This window comes from Onychostoma macrolepis, chromosome 25 (assembly GCF_012432095.1).
Source record: "Onychostoma macrolepis isolate SWU-2019 chromosome 25, ASM1243209v1, whole genome shotgun sequence".
NCBI lineage: Eukaryota > Metazoa > Chordata > Actinopteri > Cypriniformes > Cyprinidae > Onychostoma > Onychostoma macrolepis.
The window spans coordinates 9,707,120-9,723,985 of record NC_081179.1 but is presented as its reverse complement, the minus strand read 5'-3'; the positions used below and the strand labels follow the sequence as shown (position 1 = coordinate 9,723,985).

Genomic DNA, 16,866 nt, shown 5'->3' with positions numbered 1-16,866 from the left:
GTAAACTGGAAGAACAATTGACACTAATTTACTCCCTTTAGTCCATTGCACATACTCACTCTGAGTGTTGTGTCATATGCCATGTTTTGTATGGTTATAGTTCATTTCATATATGGCATATACATTACTTGTAAAGTATCTTATAGATTAGCCATATGCTATTTTCAAAAACAAACGTGGCAGGCAGTAGGACCCAGATGTGCTCATACTGCAGAAGAGCTTCCACCATCAGAAAAAATGAAAATGTCCTTCCACACCCTAAAGGCTGGGAGGAGAGACGTTCAACTGCATTCTTCTTTCCTAGTAAACCAGCGAATGGATTGGCTCTGAACAGGGTGAGTGTAGGGAACAAAACATCCTGGAAGTGTGCCGTACAGTTTGACTTTCAGTTTTTCACACTTCAATTTGTTTCAAACAGTATACTGGAGGGGGTGTGAACATCAACAAAACTCAAGCGCTCCGACAGAAGAAGGTCCCTGGCTTGGACAGGTAGCCTGCAGAACCTTTCCATCTACAGTATTTCTCTCGCGTTCTGTAGCTCGCTCACTTCCTGTTTATGTTTTAGTTTCACTCTCATTTGAGTTTAAAGTACAACTTTTGTCATTTTGGCGTTGTAAACAAAGGCTGTGCCCTTATTTGACAGCACATTGTGCGTTCAGTCTTCAATGCTGTGTTTCTCTCAAGTGCCTGAAGCGCTCTGCATTAGCTGTAATTTTGGTGGACACTGTAAAAGGGTGCTTTTTTTGGTATGAGCTTGTCTATTGTCTTTCAAACAGCCAGATATCTGATAACTCCCTCACGTGTTTGCATTTACAGGAGGTGATTTGAATGAACTGTTGATGTGTATTTTGTTTCCATTCGCTTCTTTATTTGTTTCTGACTTTAATCTTGCGGGTCAGTTGTAAAAATTGTTTATTTCTTTATAGACCCTCTATATAGGCACTTTTTGCTTAATAATTGCTTAATATGTTTTTAGAGTATTGCAGGCACAAATATTGTTTTTTTTTAATTAACAAAAACAAGTTCACTATTATTTAACATAAAATTAACCTAGCATGAAAAGTGCAAATGTCAGTATCGCCCTTAAAATTATGATTTTGGCCTAAGAGGTCTCAACCTTTTCAGCTGTCTAACAATTAAAATAATATATATTAAAAAATCTAATTTATCTAATTAAATAAATCTAATTAAATATATATATATTTTTTGACTGAAAACTTGTTTTCAAAAAAATGCTGTTCTTTTCTCAACAACAGCAAAAATAAATAAATAAATTACAACAAAATACTGTTTATACTACTTATTATATTATTTAATTATAAGTAATAATTAAAATAATAAATACAGTTTTAGCCCATTTTGCACCTGACTCTTGGAAAGTGCAGACTATTAACACCAGCAACATTTTTTTATATTTAATGATAATAATAATAATAATACATTTTATATTAATGATAAATACTGAAATAATAATTCACATAAAAAGTAATGTTTCAGGCCCTGTTTTGCACCTGACTCTTGAAAACTATAAAGAAATATATAGCAAAATGAAGAACACAGTAAGATGTTTTTAAAACAAAAATAAATATACATACTGTCTCATGGGTTACGGTTCCACAGGGACACCATGACGTCCCAGAAGGAACCTCAGGAGGGACTATCAGCCCCGGCCAAGGTGACAGGACCCAGCTCCTGGTCCCGGGTCAGCTGCCCCTGCTGTATCTCCAACCACATAGAGCCACTGGTTCTGATTCAGCTGGCTGAGAACATCCAGCCCATCACCAAACAGTGGATCATGTCTGTGATATCTGCACCTGTGAAGGCTGGAGGTAAGAATACTAATATTAATAATATTATTATGAACAGTAGTAATATTAAATATACTTTTAAAGCTCTGAATCCTTCTTCCCTGCTGTGTTTTAGGGGCTCAACTGTTAGTTCACCCCGGTGAGGACATGAAAGGGGACATGATAGTTGTGGCGGCCCCTCGCTGTACCCTTCTCAGAGTGACTGAGGACCTGGGCCTCTGCAAAACCTACCAGGATGGAAACATGACGGCCTTCTCCTTTGAGGACCGTGACAACTTTTGCAACATTGGTGAATATTTGATAAATAAAATGGTAACACTTTATTATAACTTTCATTAATATATCGTTAACAAACATTATATAATGTTTAACTAATCATTACTTAATATATATTCACATATCTAGAAATATGAGCTAATGTGCTTCTTAATGTTAACTAATGAACTTCTTAAACATTATCAAATGATTAACAGATCATTATTTATTGTAAATTGAAATGCTTACAAATTTACTAAAGTTGTTAGTTAAGTTTAGCTAAATACTTGGTAAAGACATTACACACATTGTAATTTGGGTGCAAAACATTAGTACATTAAATTAGTATACTATTGTGATGTGTATCATTAAACAGAATATTCCTTGAATCATACAGGAAGGGGTGAAAACAAATTTTCAAGAAAATACATAATTTATCATTTATCAAAACAATGCAATATAAACAGATTGAATCGTGTTCCCTTATAGTAATCAAATTGACCCCTGTACACTGCTGACCACTTACCCAACCCTTAAACCTACCCGTACCACCAAACCTGGCCCTAACCCTATCCGTATCACACCTTTAAAAAAGTTTTTAATCATTGTATAAGATCTGATAAATCATTTGTAGATTTTCAAGATGTGCATGATCATATGAATTAGAAGTTTAATGACATTTGTAAGCATTTTAATATACGGTTTTATCCTGATTAAAGCTGTAACAGGCTACAGCACAGCAACCGCACGCGCGTCCATGTGTAACGCTTCTCATAGCTATGTGAGTAATGTCTGTCTGTTTATACACAAAGTGCATAATTGGAACACAGTTTATTGGAGCTGATGATCTGAATGAGAGAGAGGGGCCGCGTTTAGTGCGTTTTCATTTTAAAACGGCGTTTTAGAATGAAAACGATCTCCGTCTACACTACACAACCAAAAATGCATGTCACATGACCATTCATGCAGGTACAACCATAGGTTTGTATAGGTAGATACCCTATTATTTAGTTGGCGGATGTGTCTACGTGCTTGAAACGGTTGAATGAGGAATCTACCCATACATATCTATGGGTACCACCATATAACCACTAGGGTTACAAAAAGGTGGCAAATTTCCAATAAATTTCAGAAATATTCCAGAAATTTTGGAAACTTTCCAGGATTTTTTGGAATATTCCAGGGATTTTTGGAAAGTTTCCGGAAATTTACCGGAAATTTTCCACCCCTTTGCAACCCTAATAACCACGTATATATATCTATGGGTACAACAATGAACACTAACCCAGAATTATTTTGTTGTAGTCCCTTACCAGCCGTTCGCTGTAGGCGATGCTATGCTAATTCTGTAAAAGACAATTTCTCCCTTTGCATTGAACTTTGAGCTTCGTAACTTTGCAGACGTTGTTTATGCTCGCACAGCTACATTACACACTAACAAAAGTTAAAAAGGTGAAATCGTATTATATGACCCCTCTAATTTACATGAAATGTTAATTATTAGGTAATGTTTAATACGTTTATTAGTAAACATTAACAAGTACATTATTTTACGTTTCTGGATATGTGAATATATATTAACTAATGATTCATTAAGCATTAAACAATGTTTGTTAATGATTTATTAATGAAAGTTATTATAAAGTGTTACCCAACATTTTACAGAGTGTTTGTTTTAGCATGTAAACGTGAGCATCCGGCTAATGTTATTAGCTTAAAATTCACTGTTATTTGACTGTTTCTGCAGACAACATGCAGCAGTTCCTGACGCTGGCCGAGAGGCAGTACATCATCAAACATGAACTGGATTCCATGAGAGCCATAGAGGACCAGCGTATCCCAGGAATCCCAGCACCCAAAGGGAAGCTGAAAGCCAGAGCGAGCATCTGTGAGTATCCGTATGTGGACTTATTTGACTGGACTGACAAAACTTTTTTGCATTAAATGTGATCAAAATGTAAAGATAATTCTATTTATTTTCAACTGGCTATTTTCAAATTAGCATACTATCATACTACTGACACTATTTTTGCAGCATGCAGTATGCACATTTTCTTCATGCATTGGAAATGTTATTGAATGGCGAAGGTACTGTTTCACAAACTGTACTTATAAAATAGCAGACATTATACAGTGCATTCTACGCAGTATGCAGTAAACAGTATGCTAGTACACTATTTACAGCATGCAGTTCCATGAGTAGCCAATAGGCTCCGCTCTCCTCTCTCTTTGAACTGCTTAGTCACTGCATGCTACCTAGACTCCCAATGGTATTTCCATAGTTGAAACCTAATATGGTAATGACTTGTCCCTCTATATCTGTCTGTCTATCTATCTATCTATGCTGCAGTACAGAAGCTGGAGAAAGCAGGCGTGATCCGTAACATCACCCCTCTTCATGAGCAGAAGCTGCTGTCGGCTCTGGGGAAGCAGTGGTACTCTCACAAGAGTCTGTGGGGGCAGCCTTTAGGTACCAACACACACACATTAATATCACATAACTAAACATGCCTCCCCATCAGGTTTTAAATTATACACAATTATCTTTTGTTCAGGACCATTTAATTCATATTAGTGCCAACATGGAGGCACTAATAAAATTTTATGAAGTCATTTGACAAGAACTCATAAATGTATTATAAAATTAATTTCACAGTGTGAAGCTACAAATTCTGTACACCTGTTTTATTAGGCATATATATATATATATATATATATATATATATATATGCAAAACCTATACAACATTTTTCAGCCGATACCGATAGCCGATAGCCCAGGATGACATATGCCGATGGTACCAATAGTTTAGTTTTCTTATATAGGGGAAAAAATCTCTCCTAACTAATGCTGTAAATTATACAGGGAACCCTCTCGTTTGGTAAATAATATCACAGGTTACAAATAACCATAAAAGTATTAGCCTATATTCAACTGTATTTGTTGTAAATCACACTCAAATAAAAACGACTGTATAAAACACAACTCCACACAAGATATTTTTCATTTAAAAAATGTCTTGATGACAGATTTATTCAAACTTGGCAGTAAATAAACTGCCTCTAGTGGTTTAACTAACAAACTGTGAACACTGGATAACTTTCCAGAGGTAAAGGCACCGTTAAGTGACATTGTTTACAAGCTGTTTGATTTGACGTCTTTCTTTCGGTTGAAACGCTGATTGAGACATGACATGAGACAATACATTTCGGTAAGTTGTACTGTATCTTTAAACATAGGCCTACCTTCCTTCATGTGTATTTCGCACTATAGCTTGTAGTGATGTTACATATGAGACACTGAAAGCGGAATTGCTCGTGATCAACGAAAAACGATGCCTCGCTTTCTGTCCAGTCACGTGCGCGTGACGGAATGTTCGAACCTTTTTTACAGTCTATGGTTCGAACCCCAGATCACTTTACCCAGTAAATAAATATGAAGAATATAAATTATTTAAGAAAAAATTAAATATTTGCCATATGCAATTCATATGCATACATTATACTTCTATTACATAATATTGATATTCGTACGGGCATTTAATGCCACAGTTTAATGGGTAAATTATTTTACCAGAGAGAGAAATTCAGCACACACACACACACACACACACACACTGTCTCTTTGTGCACGTAACATGAGTAGATCTGGAATTTGCGGCCGCTGCTTCCTTCGTCCAACAGAGCGTCTTTCACAGGCTTTGGCGGCTATATTTTTTATAAACCACCAGATGGCGCTGTTTTTTACACTCTCGAAGCTTTGAATCTTTTCCCGAAACAGAGGAAGGCGAAGGCCTCAGTGCTTCATGAGTATGGAGCGAATTTTGTGCCAATAATCATCAAACAAATCCAGTGTTTTGCAAATAAACACAATCTGCTTTGCAAAGAAAAACTCGACTTTCAAACAAACGCAAACTGATTTGCAAATACAAAACTATCTGAGAGAAAATGCAGATGTATGGACAAATATGTATTGTGTGTTACAACTGTGAGACTCATTTGCCTTTTTATGACGAAATGTGACTTGATTTTCTCACAAATGCGGCGGATGCAGGCAGATTTTCTCACAAATGCAATCCAAAAACAGCAGATGGCGCTGTTGGTCAATTTATGCTAGTCTCTCGAGACCCGAAACACCCGTTTACCTTTTCAGGGAATACAGCAGACCAACATGAGTGGGGAACAGGTGAGTTTCTGTCTTACTATATCTATAATTAACCATTTAGCCTAGGTGTTTTCACAAAGAGTCCCCACTACAATGTTAGTGAGTGAAATTCACAATAAGTGCTGTAAAGTTGTTAACATGATTGATTAGTTCAAAAATCAGTAGTGACATGGCTAAACATTTAACTAGGCAGTCTTTCTCTATAAAAATGATCTGATCCATTCTCCATACCTCTTATCCTCTGTTGGATCGCAGGATATAGAATATATAGGCTACATATGTTGATACAATTGTTCAACATTCAAAACAATGCAGGGGTATAGCAATATATTGTCACTATATATAGTCATTTTAAAGTGCAAATGTATTATGGATAGCGACAATATTGTGTACCAAAAATGAAAGCTTAGACAATTTAATTTAGTATCAGATATAGTAATATCACCCAAGAGGTCATTAATTATTTACAAAAAAAAATGTAAAACAAATCACATTTAGTGCAATATCTAAAACTTTTTAAATGTTATAACACTGTGCAATCATTTGTGTCAAATAATTATGTAATTTTGTAGCTAAGCAAAATGATGAATATTTCTCTTCTGGTGTCACTCTTGTCCTGTGAATTGGGGAGAAGGATCAAGTTCATGCTGATATAATACTAAATTCAGTGTTTTAATAAACAGTGGTTTACCAGTATTTCAGAATGATTTTAACAATGGAATGATTAGAAAATAATCTTTGGGGTCGAAGACCACGGAAATAACTAAAAATACAGATACGAGTATTGCATAGTTTTAAACTGCAAAGGTTCTACTTTTATTGGTGTATAGTCTTAATAACAGAACAATGTGCTTTGGTTGAAATATAAAATATCTCTTTACAGGCCACTTTTAGTTTTAAATGTTGTACAAGGCGTGCATATAAACTATTGTATGCTATATATAAACATAAATATGATAATAAACTATGATATCCCTTATGAAAATTAAAGTTGGTTTTACTATAGTAAAAGTGTGGTAACCATGTTTTTGTTTTTTTGCAGGTTACCATTTCTGTAATGGCAGCTTTTCTGCAAACACCATGGTATTTATTTAGTAAAACCATGGTTAATTTTTGAAAGGGATATCGATGTTTAGATAATATTTCGGTACATTTATATAGCTGAATCACAATAAAGCTCATCTGAACTTAAACTAGTTTGATTATAGTAGCCTATTTGTATAATTAGTTTAGCCTACTCCTTTCAGTACATTGTCTATGTGTAGTTTTATACTTGTTTAAACTTTTACTGCAGAGGTAGCCTACAATATTTCTCTCCACTGTAGGCTATGTCTCAACATATATAGCAGAATGACAATAAATCTTACTTGACCTAACGTAAAAATAAAATTCATTTTTGGTACACAGTTGTCGCTATCCAAAATACATCTGCATTTTAGTATTACAATATATTGTGACAATTTATTGTTATACCCCATGCGTTTTTTTGAATGTTGAACAATTGTATCAACATATGTAGCCTATATATTCTATATCCTGCGATCCAAAAGAGGATAAGAGGTACAGAGAATGGATCAGTTTTTATAGAGAAAGACTGCCTAGTTAAATGTTTAGCCATGTCACTCCTGATTTTTGAACTAATTAATCATGTTAACAACTTTACAGCACTTATTGTGAATTTCACTCACTAACATTGTAGTGGGGACTCTTTGTGAAAACACCTAGGCTAAATGGTTAATTATAGATATAGTAAGACAGAAACTCACCTGTTCCCCACTGATGTTGGTCTGCTGTATTCCCTGAAAAGGTAAACGGGTGTTTCGGGTCTCGAGAGACTAGCATAAATTGACCAACAGCGCCATCTGCTGTTTTTGGATTGCATTTGTGAGAAAATCAGTCTGCACACATGTGAGAAAATCTGCCTGCATCCGCTGCATTTGTGAGAAAATCAAGTCACATTTCGTCATAAAAAGGCAAATGAGTCTCACAGTTGTAACACACAATACATATTTGTCCATACATCTGCATTTTCTCTCAGATAGTTTTGTATTTGCAAATCAGTTTGCGTTTGTTTGAAAGTCGAGTTTTTCTTTGCAAAGCAGATTGTGTTTATTTGCAAAACACTGGATTTGTTTGATGATTATTGGCACAAAATTCGCTCCATACTATGAGGCTTCATTTGACCATCAACTTGTGTAAAGCTGAAAGAAACCTCGCTCCGCGCTGCACTTTAATCTGAAACGGCTACGGGGATCTCATCTGGCTTGAACTACGGGTCATTCATAGGTTCAACAGAACCAGCATTAACGCGTTATTACTTTAACTTGAACAGCGCTAAATTTGACACAAGAAACATTTTCTTCTTGCAAGTTGCAGTCTGACACGCGTTTCCGCCGCCTTTCGATTGACAGGAAATAATCAGCCCTGATCATCTGCTGGTTTTAAACAATCGGCCAACATTAGTGCAAATAATTGCTTTTATCGGCTGATACCGATTATTGGCCAAAACATCGGTGCATCTCTAATAAAAGACTACTGTATATGTGTGACTAGGAACAGGAACAGTTTCTTCCCTCAGGCAATCCATCTCATGAACACTTAACAATAAATATGAAACACACAACACTATCATACATTTATTTATTTAACACACATACTTATTGCATTTCAAATTTGCACCTAACATACCTGTACACTAAATTGTCTATTTTGTATATTGTGTTTGTGCTATTTTGCACATGTCTTGTCACTGTCATTCTGTCGCACTGTGGAGCTTCTGTCACCAAAACAAATTCCTTGTATGTGTAAACATACCTGGCAATAAAGCTAATTCTGATTCTGATCAATATTTTATGTTATGATGCAAGGAACTTAAACACATGAATTTTTTTACTTTCATATATATATATATATATATATATATATTAAATCTGTAGGCTACTATATCCTTATATGATAAGAAAGGTATTAACAATATATAACATAAAATAAACTATAAAAACAATAGATAGATTTGCAAATATAGGCTACATAATATATAAAAATAAAAAATAATAGATATTAAAATAAAATATATGTATATTAAAATATAATAGGCCTAACTAAATATAATATAATTTGTATTTTATTAAAATTATTTTATTGTTAACTTATAACACTATCATTCTTTCTCTCTACAGATTCCATCCACGCTTATTTTGGTGGCACTATAGCCTATTATTTCAGCTTCCTGGACTTCTACACTTTGTCATTGTTTCCTCCAGCCATCCTAGGCCTCTTCATCACGTTTTTCCTCCCCAGCGCAAACTTCTCCAGTGGAAATAAAACTGAGAGCGCACCGGCACCGCCGAAGGACCACGATGGCCAGCCTTCAGTCAGCTCCTACATGGTGCAGGCAGTCTTCAGCATGCTGTGGTCCACGGTATTCATGGAGCTGTGGAAGAGGAGGAGCGCGGCTTTATCCTATCGCTGGGGCACTTTCAATTTAGCTGAACAATTTCAAGAGCCCCGACCAGGTTTCCATGGAGAACTCAGCACCAATCCGGTCACGGGCAGACTGGAGCCGCTGTTTCCCGAATGGAAGAGGAGGCTTAGGATAGGTCTGGTGTCATTGCCTGTGGTCGGGGTGTTTTTGGGTCTGGTGGTCATGGGAATGGCAGGTTTCTACTTCTTTGAGCGCCTGATCTCAAACTGGCACAAAGCATCTGGATCGTACTTCACAGCAGCCTTGCAATATCTCCCTTCTATAGCCCATATTGTCTACACTAATGTGCTGGGGAATATATATCGCAACGTGGCCTTGCAGCTGACAGAAGCGGGTAAGAAAAAGATCAGGCAAAAGAACCTGATTATAATGTTGAGAGATGCAAAACTACTCAATACTATTTGTCAAAAAGCTGGGCCATATAATGAAAGCATATTTTTAATTTAATTTTGCTCAATTAAATTAATGTTAATTTAAATTGTTTATTTAAATTCTTACTATAATTATATATAATATAAAGAATTATTAGACCTAATTATAATATAAATATGATATGCTAATGATATAATCTTTTCATATTTTGCAAAGTATTCTGTAAAGAAAATAATTTTTTAAATAAAATAGTAAAAATATACATAGGATATCAAAATAATGGAATATATTTTTGTAGAAATCATTAAAATGCACATTGCATTGAGATATTCAGATTAACTATTGCTTCTTATCTTAAATAGACCCCTGATGAACATACTGAAACATGTATGATGTTGTACTATATTAAATATAACTAACTCTTTTGTCTTTCAGAAAATCATAGGGAGGAATCATCTTTTGACTATCATCATACCACCAAAGTCCTTGTGGTGAGTTTAATAATTGTATACATATCCATATGTTGCTTTTTTCCCCACCACCCCTTATAAATAACCTGTCAAGAGTGTGCTTCATAGCAGGTGTTTTACCTCAAAGATCTCAAGCGTATTTTAACTGTATGCTGATAACTGATAACTGTTTGTCTAGACAAGAATGTTCTGCAGGACTGTGTAATACTAAATGAATGTGCCTCTCTCTCTCATTCAGTTCACCTTTTTCAATAACTTTGCTGTGCTGTTCCACATTGCCTTCTTCAAGGAGGACATGCCTCTTCTGCGCAAGGTGGGAATTTCCTCAGAAACCGTTCTCACATATAATCCTAAGATTTATATCTAAACACAATATCCGTGATCTCCTCCCCAGAGGCTTTCCTCTCTTCTGATCGTGACTCAAGTAGTGAATCAGTTCACTGAGGTGGTGGTTCCTTTCCTGGTGGACCGTTTCATCACATCTGCAGACAGGAACCTGAAGGAAGATGATCCAGAGGTGGACCATCTCCAGGCTCAGGGCAGTCTGCCAGCTTTCCCAGTGAGTAGCAGCCAAATAAGCTTAAATATCAAGAATACAAGAATCACATTTTCCTTAAATTCTCAATCTTGTTCTTCTTCAGGGCCTGTTTGCTGAGTACATCGAGTTGCTGGTTCAGTTTGGCTACCTGAGCCTTTTCTCTTGTGTTTATCCTCTTACTGCCCCTCTGTTACTGCTCAACAACCTCACAGAGATCCGCACAGATGCCTACAAGCTCTGCAAGCTCTTCAACAAGCCCTTTTCCGCCCCTGTGGCCAACATGGGTGTATGGCAGGTCAGATTGTGATCTGTCCTGTATATATGGATGTTTTAAATGCTTTATGATACTGTGAGTTCTAATGTGTGTCTTTGTCTTTTTGATAGACGGCGTTTGAGGTGCTGAGTTTCATCTCGGTCATGTCTAACTGTTGGCTGCTGCTACTGTCGCCACATGTAAAGGAACTCACAGAGGACGCCGGTTTCAGCAGCAGCAAAGTTCTCGTCATTGCTGTCATTGTGGAGGTTAGAGATCATTTTGGTACAGCATTGAAAAATAGTCTGTCCAAAAATGAAAATAGTGACCACAAGCTTTAAAAAAAGAACAAAAAAGCTGAAATTTTGTTGTGAAAAAAAAAATTGTCAAGATTTTTCTTTTGTGTACCACATAATATCAGTATACAGATTTGGAAGAAAATGAGGATTAAAAAATGGTGAACTATCCCTTTAAATCAATGTGACTAATGGTGCGTTCAAGTCGTGTTGGAAAGATTGTGTTTGAACACATATGAACACCACCAAAGTTTTTTTTGAAAATGTACCACTGCCAATCCCCTTGCTCACAAAATGCTAATGCTAAGCTGTTCTGAAAAAGGTACATCACCATCTTGCTCCAACCAAAGTGTTTTGAATGCACCTAACATTGTAATTTCATCTTCCCAACTCATAATATGACTTGTACTAGCATTTATCTGGAGTTAATTAGCTGGCTGCTAACATGCTCTCTTTGTGAATGAATATTGTGGCTTAGTTTTTTCTTACGCTGGTTTGCTCCTCTAGCATGCCCTGATCATGGTGAAAATGATTTTGGCCTTCATGATCCCTGATGAACCGGATTGGGTCAGAATCAAGAGAGAACAAATCGAGTATCACTCCATGCAAGCGCTTAAAAAACAGGTAACTTTAGCTACTAATGTTAACTGTTAGCATTTTAGCACGCTAGTATTTTGTTTAACAAGCTGTATTATATCTATCTTAGATATGTATCATATCATAGTCTTTTAGATATGTATCATATCATAGTTTTTTTTTTCATATCTATCATAGTCTTTATCTATATACAAAGGTGAGACAAAAAGTGTAGCAGTAACCATTATGCTAGTTTTAGCTGTTAGCATATAGTTAGCAAGATCAGCCATAAAGAAATGGCCTGTGATTTTTAGCTATTTTCCAACGTTGATAATAATGCTGACAGAATGTAATCTGTTTTTATTATTTTATTGCAAAATTTTATCTTGTTTCTTATCAAAGACTAAAGGCCTCATGTGATTAACCAGCAAATTATTTTAAATCTAATGTACGTTATGGACTGTTTACATAACCGGAAATGTCGTTAAATATAATTTTCTGTCTCACAGAGGATCATGCGCTGTCGTGTGGAGGATAAAGTCCCTTTGAAGGCCTAAATGGAAGAGTAACCAAAGACTATTTCCATAGAGACAATCACAAGACGGGCGGTGCTTGGCTGTAAAGTCATATTTAGCTTGCTAATATACCATATGGCACAGTGTACCAAAGATAGCTTTTATAGTTTACAGGGTGTTTCAGCCCAAGTTAATAATTGTTTGCGTCAGTGGTACCCTTTTGAAAACTATTGAAAGAGATTATTAAGGTCAAGGACGATAAAATTATGATAGTGGGTAAACATGGAGACGTATTGTGCTGTATTAATTATTTTAAAACAAAAGTTCACCATAATCACTATGGAATAGCTCATTTAATTTTTTTCTTGCTGTTGTTTTGTTTGTATATTTGTTTTTACTTGATTTGTTTTGTTAATATATTGTGATGATTTTAACTTTTTGTCCTCAGTTGTATTTTTACATTTCATCAAAAGTGATCGTATTATTACAGCTGATTTTGCTGGTATGAATAACCACCCAACGCTTGCTTCACTGAATATGTTATGTAAATGTTAAGTGATGTAAGTGGCCTTGAAGAAACTGATAATAAATATTCAAATGACTTTAAACTGAGAAAACCACATCATAAAATAAATAGCCATACATGAAGATCACTGTGGTCTAGTGCTCTAATTCTAATATAAAAAAATAAATAAGACAACACAAGTGTCAGTTTAATCAATTTTAATAAATAAATATAAAAATAAATTAATCTCATTGAGACACAGTCATAGTTTTATTAAGGGTCAATGGGACTATAGACAAACCCAAATCCGACTTTTGCTGTAAAGTGATTACAGATGCTTTGAAGGATGGAGACCCATGTCAAATGAGAAACATCAAAACAAGAAAATAAAATGCTGATTATGAAAATATAGTGCATGTCTGGTTTTATGTATATATCACTCTGCCCTCTGATTGGTCCAGAAGGTTGTACTTCATCCTAGGCCAGGATGGCTGTTCCTTGATTAAACATAGAATGGGAATGAAAATAAAAATCTCAGAAGTTATGGATGTGTAATTTGTCTATATAGGCCTATATTTCTTGCTATCGCTCCCTAAAAAGCACCTCTTACATTATCTATTCTTGTGCATTTGGTCAAGCTTATCTGTGGTCCAAGATTTCGCAAACAAAAATAAATGTATTTGACATTTGCACTTTCATCGGCTACAGTATTGTGATCAAAAAAAATAAAAATAATAATTCATTGGTGACAAGTGCACTACGTATAGCGCAGAAAATTACGAACATGTGAAGTGACTGAATAGCTTTGAAGTCCTTTAGAGTACCAAAGTAACAGTAACCACAGTCACATTTGCTATCTAAATGATTCTGTGATGTGTTTAGGCTGTTCAAGGAAGTAAAAACAACAGTTCTAGCTTCACTCATGCCATTGCAACATACGAAGGCTGGATTTTGTCAATGTACATTTTAAGCTAGGCTCAGCTACGCTATTTAACGTTACGTTAACATACAGCTCTTCAAATGCATTTACAACTATGACACAAGAAACTATATGACCTTTTTGTCAGTCACCAAACTAGTGTCATAAAACTGCTACGTTCACTGAGTAAGATCTAAAATGGAAGGGTTGAAATGTTTGGTATGTATCCGGTGCAAGGGTCAAAATACATCATACCAATAGCATAATATGTCCAAAAGAATATATACACTGTACATGACTGGATATTTCATACAGCTTATCCCCTTACAACATATGTTAAAGATGCACCCAGAGGCAGATGAATAAACAAAAATAGATAGAATGTTATGTAATTAATCTCCCTCGCATATCTCCTCATGTAAAAAAAAAGAAAAGTGTCTTTGTCACCATCTTTCCAAAAAACCCTTGATAACTCTCTAATACTTGATAAAAGCTTCATAATATTTCCAAGAATTAGCAGTTTTAAAACAAACTCTAAAATATAGCTCCAGGAAGACCAGTCTTCTGCTTTGTGTAATATTATGTCCATTTCACAAAAAGTCTCTCGTCATAAACTCTCAGAAGAATCTCTGTTTGAGCCCTCTTCTTGTTTTTTGAAAATATACAAATATACTTAGCATCTTTCCCTGGTCAGTCCCCTGCTCACAAAATGCTAATGCTATGCTAAGCTGTTTTGATTTAGCATGCTCTCATAACCATGCTCCCAATCTGTCACTGTTCACTGTATCAATGTGGCTAAGTGTTCTGCTTCCTGGCCCACTGCCTAAGGGTAAAGGTGCTAGCAAACATGCTAGCATGAGACAGTGGTGTAGGAACAACAACAATGCCACAGCATGCAACTTCTTAAAAGTTCTGAGTACAGACCGTTGCCTCACATTTGCCTGCAAAAATAAGTAAAACGAAAACCAAAAACTTGTCAGGACCACTACACTGACTGGACAGGTAGTTCTTAAATCTAAACATCCACTGTTGTGATTGTTCATTGTCTGTTCTTGTGTTGGCTTATTATGTGTTGCTCTGGAGCATGGTCTTCACCCACTCGCTTAGTGATATGACTAAACTCTGTGGAACTCTTATTGTGGTAAAGATATTACAGTGCAAAATGACAAGTTATTGAATTAAAGCACCTACGCTAGCAAGACATACAATATTTCTAATCAAAGTCTCTGAGATAGCACAGAATATAGTGAGCAGTGTCAGTAGATACAGGTGTTCGTATACACAGCATTGCCAAGAGGTTAACTGTTTTACAGGAAAGCAGCAAGGAATGCTGGGTTGGGAAAGAAAATAAAGATATACAATAAGTAGATTGTGTGGAAAAGCACCTCTGAGGTTACAGTATGAGGTGAGAACACACTTTTTCTTTTATTGTCTGAACAACTCCAGAGTTGTAGAGGTCGGAGGGTTTCGGCTGATATCAGTTTGTTCCTTGATCTTGGGATACAACCTCTATAACACATGGCAGCAGTTGTACTGTGCAAATGGGAGGAGCTTTTCTTTAGAGGTGGGCTGGATGTTGAAGGACAAGGCTTTTTCACAGAGCGGGAACTGCAGCAGACGTTCTCGCAAGTTTACGTTCTTGACCTTGCTGGGATCAGCCCGGATAGCAGGGTCAGTATTTGTGTCCCTGGTTCCCTGGAGGCCTTTTTGTGGTTTAGGTTGTACCTCCTCAGGTTTCTCGACTTCACCCGCAGTCTTACGCATCTCCACCCCATCGGGACCCAGGTCCACACAGTGGTTCCTTGGCAGGGACCTTGGGGAACCACAAGGGGTTGACACCACCCCAACTTCAAGCAGTCGAGATTTGGCTAGGGTGTTATTGTTGTTTTCTAGCGTGTCCTTTGAAGGTTCACGCTGTCCCCAGCAGCACTGCACAACATCTAGTCTGGGAGGTGGTGGAGGTTCATCTATATTTGGAGCTTGAATCTGTTCTCCTTCTTGCTCATCTAAAGACAAGCTAGGGTGGGTGAAAACACCCTTGTCCCTTCCTCTACCTGGTTGCTCTGTGTGGTTTACCTCTTCCACATGGGCTTCAGTGTTTGGAGGCATCTGTCCTTGATCTTCCATGGTGCCAGAAGTGTCAGACACTGAATCCGAAGGCTGCTCTTCCGTGACTTCAAACCCTTCCTCAAGTTCCTCCTCCTCAGCCAGAGTTTCACAGTTTCCCATCACTTTACAAGACGGCCTCCCTGTTCTCCTCTGAGTCTCTGATTGCAATGATGTTCTAGAAGGTTTCGATGGGAGATCTGTCGAAGGAAGAGTATCCAGTTTACCTGGTGCCACCTCAAGCTTCGTCTCATCCCTGTTCTGCTCGTTTTCATCATCCTCATCCTCTTCTTCCTCGCAGATCTGCTGTAAGGCTCCAAGGCTCTTGACAGTAGGTTGGTCCGGAGGTAGAGGGCGCAGACCGAGGCTCAAGCAGGGAGCCGTGCTGCAAAAGTCACTGAAGGAGTTGTCATGACGGTTAGGTTTGGGAGCCAGCAGGTCCCCAGATTCGCTCACACCACGTCGGACATAGCCGGAAGACAGAGAACCGAGAGGCGCCAAGGGACCTAGAGGTGTTCCTCTTAGTGTATCAGTCCGGGGAACTTGGCTCACCAAGTCCAGTGGTTCTGACATGGGTCTCCTGTAACAACAGTAACCAGTATTAG

At 36.8% G+C, this 16,866-nt stretch overlaps 2 protein-coding genes across 3 annotated transcripts in view; one reads left to right on the top strand and one right to left on the bottom strand.

Annotated features, from left to right (window-relative positions):
- The first annotated feature begins 182 nt into the window (after window positions 1-182).
- ano10b (anoctamin 10b) lies at window positions 183-13,780 on the top strand. Its single transcript, XM_058766402.1, has 14 exons — window positions 183-335; window positions 419-489; window positions 1,621-1,829; window positions 1,924-2,097; window positions 3,811-3,951; window positions 4,414-4,533; window positions 9,407-10,045; window positions 10,519-10,574; window positions 10,792-10,866; window positions 10,948-11,112; window positions 11,195-11,386; window positions 11,476-11,613; window positions 12,148-12,264; window positions 12,726-13,780. Exons 1-14 carry the CDS (start codon window positions 198-200, stop codon window positions 12,771-12,773), a joined length of 2,283 nt encoding a protein of 760 aa, XP_058622385.1. The 5' UTR covers window positions 183-197; the 3' UTR covers window positions 12,774-13,780.
- snrkb (SNF related kinase b) overlaps window positions 13,440-16,866 on the bottom strand; it is a 28,256-nt gene continuing 24,829 nt past the window's right edge. For both annotated transcript variants that reach the window (XM_058766404.1, XM_058766403.1), the window contains exon 6: window positions 13,440-16,841. In XM_058766404.1, the coding sequence (XP_058622387.1) occupies window positions 15,665-16,841 (1,177 nt within the window). In that variant the 3' untranslated portion in view covers window positions 13,440-15,664. The remainder of the gene's footprint in view (window positions 16,842-16,866) is intronic.